The following is a 10,369-nucleotide window of genomic DNA, read 5'->3' as shown; positions in this document are numbered from 1 at the left end:
TGTTCTTCTCCTACAGTCAGTCGAATATAATTATTTAAGTTTGTTCATTATGTTGTTGTTTGTTTGTTGTAGCTACAATTTACTTATTAATTTTAAATTTAGGCTATTTGAGTGTTTTGATCTGTAATGAAAAGAAGCAATTGTAAAATTAATAAACGCTATAACTGCCACACTGCCGTTGTCATCACTCAGTTTAAAGTGCTCCCACACAGCTGAGGACTTCATTTTGTTTTCAAGATATTAATTAAAGCTTGGGGAAGTCGAAATGTGCGTTCACCTCAGTTTGTGCCTAATCGTCTAGTCTAATCGTGCTCACTCGTGGCGTTCTTTTTACTTGCATTCAATCACTCTGCATCTAAAATTAGCTTTGTGTTCTGCCTGAACACACCTTGAGTCTCGTTGACTTATTAGTTTTTAACTTTTATTTTATACTTTTTATTCAAGCAAGGTTTGTCGGAAGCATGGTTAATATTCTTCAAAAAGCTGGTCCAAGTGTCAATATATCTTCTTCCCAAGTGGATGCACTCTGGCTCTGATGACATGTACTGTTGCTCTTTTTCAGCTGGGCTGCTTGTTAATTGGCAGATTTTTGGATTGGGTCTCATTAAATAAATTGGTTAATGTACGTCACTTTCAGGTGGATTTTCCATGGGACTGGCACCAAAACCCAGGTATCATATAGAAACCAGTCTCAAAAATGTTCAAACAATACCTAGCCCTAGCTGTAAGAGACTATGCCAGTCGAGTTTTGTCACCATGGCAGGACACAGAAACATAATTACGTGCTGTGTTGGCTGTCCTAATCCCAGCCCAGGTGGACCTTATGTTGTGTGGGTTTTGTGATTTGTAGGTATGACACTGGTAAAGACGGCTTCATCGACCTGATGGAGCTGAAGTTGATGATGGAGAAGCTGGGAGCACCACAGACCCACCTGGGCCTCAAGAACATGATCAAAGAGGTGGATGAAGACTTTGATGGCAAACTGAGCTTCAGAGAGGTGAGAGTGACTTGATTAGGGATTTGTGTTGTTAATGTACTGTTATGGCTTTTAGTGATGCTGCACAAAGTTGGAACCACCTTTTGCCTGATTTCGCGGCATTTTTCCTTTGCAAATGGCGCAAGATCAGTCGTTGTTCTAAGCTCACAGTAAACTCTACCGGAGGTAGATTGTGTTCAACTTGATGGCACTGTTTTTATACCCCGCCCCTGCAGTCGTCCGCAGCTCACGTTAGACTATCAAGTCAGCGAAAGTCAGCTGCAGTCATCTCGAACGCAGGGAAATCCCACTGTGACTGAGGTCTCATTTAGGTGTCCTGTATTACAAGTGCAAAAAAAAGAATACACTTAAACTAGAGAAAAACCATCATCATAGGTTCTGGAAAAGTTAAATATAATTCTTTAGTAGGGAATGAATGGAACTGGGCTGGAATTTGAACTGGAGGTGCAGGTGAGGAGGTGGGTGGGGAAGACCAAGCAACTGCAGAGCAGATGAGTGGATGTGGGAACAGGTGTGTAGATGGGGAGGACAGTCAGGGGATGGGGAAAGTCAGAGGGCAGTTTCACTGTGTTGGTGGGGTCCAGGGGGGCCGGAAACCAGTCAGTATCTGGTGTCGCTGTGTGCCATCTGCCCTGTACAGTGAAAACAGTGATTCATCCGTGAAGAGAACGCCTCACTCAAGTCAGTTATGACAATGAACGCCAGTCAGGTCGAGACCCCATGAGGACAATGAGCATGCAGATGAGCTTCCCTGAGACGGTTCCTGACAGTTTGTGCAGAAATTCTTTGGTTATGCAAAGCGATTATTGCAGCAGCTGTCCGGGTGGCTGGTCTCAGACCATCGTGGAGGTGAAGATGAGAGATGAACATTAAATTCACAGGCAATAACTTTGGTGCACATTCCTGCAGTCAGCATGCCAATTGCACACTCCATCAAAACCTGCGAGATCTGTGGCATTGTGCTGTGTGATGGAACTGCACATTTTGGAGTGGCCTTTTATTGTGGCCAGCCTAAGGCACACCTGTGCAATCCCCATGCTGTCTGATCAGCATCTTGATATGCCACACCTGTGAGGTGGATGGATTATCTCTGCAAAGGAGAAGTGCTCACTAACACAGATTTTGACAGATTTGTGAACAGTATTTGAGAGAAATAGGCCTTTTGTGTACATAGAGCACATAGAGTTCAGCTCATGATGAATGGGGGCAAAAACAAAAGTGTTTGTTCAGTGTATGTAGCAAAGATTTGTTTCTCGCCACTGTAGATTCAGGCTGTATGACGACTGAAATCGTCTGTCATCATACAGAAATTGACCTTTTGGAGCTGACTATTGGCAGCCATTTTGGATTTGAACGTCCAAAATAGGTAAGATGATTAAAGCAACAACAATTATGAATTCTTGGATCCACAAAACTTGTACTGTGCATCATTGTAGGACAAACCAATGACAAGATTTCCAACATGACCAATGGTAGCAGTTTGGATTTGTAGCTCTTGCAAAGTTAGTCTGCATTTTCATGAGAGGCAAACCTCAGCTTTCTATGGTCACGGAGTTGCTGAGATGACCCAACTATCAGGCGACATACGCAGTTTGTCACATAAACAGCAAGGAAACAAGTGAATCAACATGTCCTTTACTGAATGTATTTGAACTATCTTACTGCAGTTCCTGCTGATCTTCCGGAGAGCAGCAGCTGGAGAGCTGCAGGAGGAGAGTGGTCTGATGGCTCTGGCCAGACTGTCTGAGATCAATGTCTCCACTGAGGGAGTGATGGGGGCCAAAGACTTCTTTGAGGCCAAGGTACTTTGTTTGCACTGTAATGTACTCACTATGACATTTACACCTTCAGAAAGAATATTGTTGGCATGTTAAACATTATGACTTATAACTTATATAGTGTTGGTTGTCATTTCATCATTGTCAGCATTTTCTTCACTCATTTCTAGACACAAAGGGCCAAACATCACACAAATACAAATTTTATTGCAGTGCACAGGACTGTGCTTTTTATATTGCAAACATTTTAGATGTGTAAACTCTGGCCAGGAACAAAGATCCCCAGTCTTAGTCAAGTCCAAGGAGCTCTCATAGGCCTCCAAAATAAAGTTGAGCTGTGGCATATATCTCGTGAGGACAACAGTGGCCTTCATTGTTCTCTGTAGCTCATTTCAACAACAAGAGCTGCTCTCAGACAAGATAAGTGTTTACATGAATAGTCTGGAACATGCGCAGCGTCAAAAAAAAACATATGGAATTAAAACCATTCAGAATTTTGAATCCGTTAAACAGGCCACAAGGCCTGGTCCTAGACTATATGTAAGGCAGAAAAAAGCAGCCATGCAGGGCTACTTGGGATTTAAGAATGATTTGTGTTGGATGATGGGAAGGAACACTGTCCTTTTGTGTGTTACCAGATGCATGCTGTGTCTCTGGGCAGCAAGTTTGAGGCTGAGATTCGAGAGGAAAAAGAAGAACGCAAGAGACAGGAAGTGGAAAAAAAACAGAGACAAGCCGCCTTCAAGCAGCTGCAGTCCACCTTCTGCTCATGACCATCAGGGGGCAGATAACAATGCACAGTCAGTGTTGGTGAGATTTTAGAAATAGCTTCACACTCAACGTATACTTTAACAAATATCATTGCTCGGAATTTGACACTTTATAATAAAAATAGAAAAATACTTTAAAGTAAATACTCACTAATACTTGAAAATACCTGCCTCATAGGCAAGGTTTGTTCACAACAGACTTTCTGCAGCTGCTCCACAGAACACAGTAAGGCAAAACACTACTTCAGATTTGGTAGGAAATATTTACTAAACTCTCATCATTGATTTAATGTGCTCCAAGGCTAAGTGAAGCTGTGTTGAGTGTGTTCTGCATTTCTTTGTAAGGCGTTTTTCATTTCATGTTACAGTTTGGTCATGGTTTGTGTCAAATGATCTTGTGTCATCCTCACCTTCTTAACACTGTTACCATGGGTGTAATTAAATATCTCCTCTTTAATAGAAACAGTATAGTAATAGATAATCGGATGAATAACTGTATCATAATAGTTTTGTAAAAGTAGATATCAGACCATTCTCATGTCTGTCTGTTTACTGAGTGGATGTGGTTAGCCCATCTTAGCATAAAGACAGGAATAAGGAGGAAACAGCTAGCCCAGCTCCATGTTGTATGTCATTTGTTCAATCCATACACAAACAGAAATGTAAAAATGCTTTGTGGTTTTAGTTTCATTTGTGTGGTGGAATAGTTTTACATCTGTAGTTCCAGTATGTAACTCCCCCAAAACCACACATTTCAGTTTTCCATTTGTAAATGAACAAGTTTAAAAGGTGTATTTTTATATTTTTATTTTTTGGACAGAGTCAGCTTCCCTCTGCTTTCAGTCTTAACCTCATCCTGAAATATTCCTCTTCTCATCTCACTCTCAGAAAGAGAGCAAATATAAACATAGCTAAATTCTCATTACCCCAGCAATCAGACAGTGGATAAGTTGTCATGTGAATTCAAGTATGGTGTTCTTTAATATTTTTCAAGAGCATGCAAGGCATGCAGTGCAAGTGTATTATATTGTCTAGAGATTCTAATATATTTTACACCAATTTAGCTTATTTTCCATGGAAAATAGATTAATATTAGTATGTCCTTCCATCCTGTATGCATAACAAGTAACTGAAACTGGATTCCAGCCCCAATGTTTGGAGTCATAGACAGGAAATAGCAGTCAGGCTTCAGGTGGTCTACCTCTAATACCGAGTAGACATGTGATCTTATCTTATTGTAGGTATGATAAGGATTCTTCATCTGATTCAATTGCAGATGCAAGTGATATCTTTTGGAGTGGCGTTGCTTGCTGGATTGCTAATGAGTAGCCAGCATTGATTGTTTGGTGACATTAGAATTTATATTTGTGTTTATGAGTGTTCATTTTAGGAGAGCCCCCCTAATAGTCATTCATTCATTAGGGGTGCAACAAAGGTCGATGATTAAATTAGTTGCCAACGAATTATTGATTAGTTCATGACGTCATCGAGCAGTAGTGACACCATAAGCTTGCTGAGTGAAGTGAACAGTGAAGTTAGTAAATCAACATACGCGATGGTATTAAAGAGGTGGTATTATAATCATTTTCAGGTTCAAAATCTTAATTAGGGGTTGTACCAGAACAGGATTACATGGTTTAATTTTCAAAAAACACTATATTTTTCTCATACTGCACATTGCTGCAGCTCCTCTTTTCACCCTGTGTGTTGTACGCTCCGCTCTTGAGCTACAGAGTGATGCATCTTACTTGTACAAAATCTTTGTTGGGAGTTGCACATGCGCAGTTCCCAGATAAGGACTACAAGCCAATCAGAAGCAGAGAAGGGCGGGTCGTAAGAAACAAGGTAGTGTGATCCAAATCAAATCCGCTTCAGACTGCGACCGTAACCTAGCAGATGGTATGAGTTACACTCAAGTCCACAACATCATTGTTCCAAATCTTACCTTAAACCACTACAAAAATCACCATATTTCAACTCAGTTTTACATAAAAATTGGGCAAAAAATTTTAACGTTTGCTCAGTAGCTTTCACATTAGGTGGCATTATAGCTATAACTTTAGCTGTGTTAGCCAACGTTTACACCAACTCCGCACTTGAACAGTCTGTGAAGTTACATTGACGTGTTTATTTTAAATATAATTCACAACCAATAAAGCATACTTACAGGTTGTGATTGTGAATTTCCAGGCCCAAACAGAGTCGGAGTTGCATCGTCTTTTAGGACTAAACGTTGAACTGTTGCCGATGTTCTGACGATCTATGCTGCCTTGCCGAAAAATGCTACCATAGCGCAAATTGATAGACTCGACTCTACTCGGCCCTGCTCCGTTTTCCATTGCAGACAGTACCCAGAGATAGTACGTAGCTGGTCGTCATAACGACGCCACACACAACTGCCAAGACGTAATGTTCAATGCGACACACACACCAGCGATCCACACAGCTTTCTTAGTTAAAACGTTTCAACATTCCTCAGAATGTAAAGACATGAAAGCGGTATGAAAACCTTCCAGCTGTGTTTTCCTCTGCTGTTGTTGCTGCAACGGTCTGTGTGACATGAAATTCCATACGAAAACTGTAAAATATAAAACTTTCTGATGCTGGCCTCTGTCTGGTGCAGCAGTGATGATGCAGTGAATAGTGAATATTCTCTCTGACCAATCAGCAGTCTGTCTGTTTTCATGTTACATTTTAGTATCCCTCAGCTCGCTTGGAACCTCGAGGGAAGCTTTATGACGCATTTTCATTGTGACGTCACAAGTAAAGGAAGTGAAGGGCTGGACTACAAACGAGCAGTTTTCAGGCGGTTCAGAGCAGAGCTTTCTGTGGGAGATAGGAACTCCCTTTGGGCTGGACTTTGGGCTTTTTCACTTTGCAAACCTGTTACATGCACAAAAAAGATATATAACTTAATAAAAGGAGAGGGGAAAAGCCAAAAAGCAGAATACCACCTCTTTAACTAGAAGTAACTCTCCGCTCTGCTCACCTGCCATTCACTGGTCCTGTGCCGAGCTGTGCATGTCCGCCAACTTGCAGAGAAGTGCGTGCACGTCGCAGCTCCTTGCGGGTCTATTCCAAGTACTGTTTAAAAATGACATAATATTCTTTGTGTGGTTTATCTATGGTGATAAATCATGTGAATGTCCTGCAAATTTCACACATCTCTGCACATCACCGGTGCTGCTTTGCTCTGTCTCTCTCCCTCTTCTACCACACACACACGTTAAGCCACACATACCCACCAGGGCTTGAATATAATGGTGGCCCTAAAAAGTAACGTCGGGAACTAGCAACTCACTGGCCAAAACTATTAGTATTTAAAAAATGAGGGACAAAAAATGTATGTGCATTAGAAACTCAACAACCTGTTTTGCAGCTCTTGGCACGCACGGTTGGCCAATCAAGAGTTGTAGCGACGTGACGAGAGGTTGTCAAATGTTATTTATCTAATCTCAATCAAGCGGCAACATCTGGGTCTGAAAGTGAAACCACACAGACGGAACGTTAACCTGCATTCTCTCTAACGGCCAGCAGGGGGCGAGTCTGCTGGTTGCAAAATAAGTCCGGCTCCATCAGAAATAACGGTAAAATGTTGTTACTTCTCAGCTGAATTATTATCTCAGTAAACATTTTCCTAATGAGTTTATGGTCTCAGTTGCGAGTTTCAAGTCATCTTCAACACAACATGATGTTCATTTAGTAAATTATGGTCCCATTTAGAGGAACATAGACGACAAAGCAGCGTATGCTTTAGGGCAGAACTACCTTGTGATTGACAATTCACTACCATGGCAACCTGTCAATCAGGATAGAAGCGACTTGTATCACTTATGTCAGCAGGAGAGAGAGCACGTCATGTTTGAGTCTGTTAGTATGTTTTGTTTTAAAAGTATTGTAATTGTTTTGTTAACTATTACCTTTTTTGTAATTTTAACTGTGATTACATTTTTTGTTTTATATCCAGGATATATTTAATGTTGTATGCACGTTAACAGAATAACATAACTTACAAGTCTTTGGTTTTGTTGTAACACTGATAAATTACAACTTTTGGAGGGAGGGACAGTAAAATTGTCTTGGGGCCAGTAAGTTTCAAACCCACTGGCCCAGACCTCAAGGGTTAGGGTTATAAATTTGAATTTATTCACACATTTTAAAAATATTTATTAAAAGATTCTTTCTTTTCACATGTTTATTTACAGGAAAATGTTAATATGTATATCATAAGCTGGATATTGAGTTTTGGGAGGAAACCGGTAGTTCTTTATAAAATCAGACGTTGAGCACCCCCATATAGCCAAAATGGTATGATCCTCGTTTCATAACGGCTCTGCGAAGATTCGACAGAGAGACTGGGAGTCGGATCAGGTCTATCGAATCATCAACTCTTCGACCATTCGGGATCACCCCTAAAGAACACCGGATAATTTCACACTTTCTAAATGGCACTTCTCCTGTTTATGCGTGAGGTAGCAGCTTATTCGCTCTCTTTAAGATTTGTGAGGTGTTAAATCAGGAGAACCAACAGTAGGCTACTTTAGTCACTAGATAAATGAGATGCCTTGTTAAAAGCAGATCAGCTGCTCAGATGAGTGTAACACTGTTTCACAAAGTGATTTTTGTTTGGTCCATGGCAGGACCTTTCTGTTGCTGCAGCAGAAACGTTCAGTAAAAGATGTATTTTTGAATGCAGTATTCATTTATCTTGTCTTGATTGTTAATTAGCACATGCATGAAACAACCTCAAGCTTAAGTTTAAAGCTGATAGCTAAAGGCATTGTGTAATTTTGCTATTCATAATCTGAACAGTCCATTATTCATTTCAATAATAGATACATTATTTGACTATCAAAGTAGTTGTTAGTTGCAGCCCTAGTATTCATTGGTCAAATCAAAAATGTCAAACATCTGTGCCTTGTCCTTAGGCCTGGGACAAAAGAATTAGGGGATTGTTGCAACATTTTCTCTTGTGACAGTTACTGACGCACTGCTGCTAACTGTATGCTCTGCCATTAGCTAGTTAGGAGGAAGAGATTTTTAGACCCGGGGCGAGGGACCTAGCGGGGAATGCTGCCAGGGAGCGGAACTCAAACGATGAGCAGTTTTAATCACCCAATGCAGAGCCCTCCTGTCCTGCACATCCCATGCCAGTTTAGGGCTGTGCGATATGACGATATATATAGTTTGACGATAGAAAAATGTCTATGGTTTACTTCTACTTCATCGCGGTCCATTCGCACTGGTGTACTTACTGGTGTTGCAGGCCAGAAATTTGCATTCAGAATAAACAAATGTGGAGGAGAGTGAAGTTTACTCAGAAATGGGTAATACTGGACAGGAGGACTCGGACCATGCAAGCAAAAACGAGGAGCTCATACCTAAGAGAGAAGTCTGTTCCAGCCATGATTTGTGTGTCAGGTAATGTTAAATGACTTGCCCGTGGACCTACAGCTCACTTGCTAGTTCACCAAGACGTGCTGTTGTTGTGTTCACCATTGGGATATAAAATGACTTATATCGGGATATGAATTTTTAGTCATAGTCGCACAGCCCTATGCCAGTTAGTGATGTTTGCAGTAGGGATGCTTTCTATTGCTCTGTAAAAGTTAAAAAGAACTTCTTGTGTTTCCTTAAAGGTTAAGTGTGTAAGTTTCAGTGACATCTAGTGGTGGGGGTTGCGAATTGCCTCATCCAAGCGCGTAAGATAGCTACATTAGCCTACACAGGACAAAAGACAGTAACCAGTCAAGAAGAAAATATATTTTACTTATTCAGTAAACCATTTATTGCAAAAATTATTGTTAGTTGTTCAAATAACAGCAACATCAATAAATGAAGCGCTACATGATGTGCCATACTCTTGTATTACATTATTCCTCCACACGGTCTTGTTATCATAACGCTGTTAGCAGTAAAGTGTTTTCCACCAGAGCAGTAAAATGTGAAGTTTAGCTGGCTGATCTGAACTTCCATGATGTACCATTTTATTTCCAATAATAATCAGCTCATTGTCTCACAAATGTAATTGACGCATTTCTGTACAGGTAACAAAACCAAGACACAGTGACAATCCAACTAAATATTTTTTCTACCAGGGCAGTAAATGTTTAGCTGGTTTACCTGAACTTCCATGCTGCAACAACCTAGTGAAGAAACACACTCTGTAGCGCTGTTTGTCCGTTTTTGCCGCAACATAGTGACCTCTATGTAAGGGGGGACCCGCTGTTATGTAGATAGGTAATAAAAACATAACGGCTCATGTAAGGTCTTTATACACCACTGAAAATATAGTTATGCTTAAATTGCATTTCTGTCAAATCCTCAGAAATATTACACACTGGACCTTTAAGAAATACAGTCGTTTATGAGCTTTCCTCACCATCGTGGAGATGTGCGATGACCATGTCAGGTTCTCTGTGATGGTGATTCCCAGGAACCTGAAACTGTTCACCTGCTTCACCTCAGCTCCGCTGATGTAGCCAGGAGTGTGTGTCTTTGCCTCCTTTTTTCTAAAATCAATGATCAGCTCCTTAGTTTTGCTGATGTTAAGCAGTAGGTTGTTCTCTGTGCACCACCGTGTGTGAGCTTATGTAAGAAATATCCAGTTTCAGAGTTCTTTCAAGTCGACATTTTACCACTGAATATATCAGAAGGGGTCTAATAACTGTCCCAGTCTCAAGGCACTGTGATGATCTCAGTCTGTTACGATCTACTGATCACCTAGTACAGGATTTGTCCTTCGACTTTCCCCTAAAAAAGGATTCAGTTGTGGATTGCTACGGCAATGCTGGAATCAGGATGTCGTTAGCTGAGCTTAACA

General features: G+C 40.8%; 1 protein-coding gene across 1 annotated transcript; it reads left to right on the top strand.

Annotated features, from left to right (window-relative positions):
• Positions 1 to 829: 829 nt before the first annotated feature.
• On the top strand, positions 830 to 4,338 carry LOC123980503 (EF-hand domain-containing protein D2-like). Its single transcript, XM_046064916.1, has 3 exons — positions 830 to 998; positions 2,666 to 2,800; positions 3,415 to 4,338. The coding sequence occupies exons 1-3, from the start codon at positions 885 to 887 to the stop codon at positions 3,547 to 3,549; spliced, it is 384 nt and encodes a 127-aa protein (XP_045920872.1). The 5' UTR covers positions 830 to 884; the 3' UTR covers positions 3,550 to 4,338.
• Positions 4,339 to 10,369: the final 6,031 nt, after the last annotated feature.

Source organism: Micropterus dolomieu, linkage group LG12, assembly GCF_021292245.1.
Source record: "Micropterus dolomieu isolate WLL.071019.BEF.003 ecotype Adirondacks linkage group LG12, ASM2129224v1, whole genome shotgun sequence".
In the NCBI taxonomy this organism is placed as follows: domain Eukaryota; kingdom Metazoa; phylum Chordata; class Actinopteri; order Centrarchiformes; family Centrarchidae; genus Micropterus; species Micropterus dolomieu.
The sequence above is the reverse complement of the archived record's forward strand: the minus strand, read 5'-3'. Positions and strand labels throughout refer to the sequence as shown.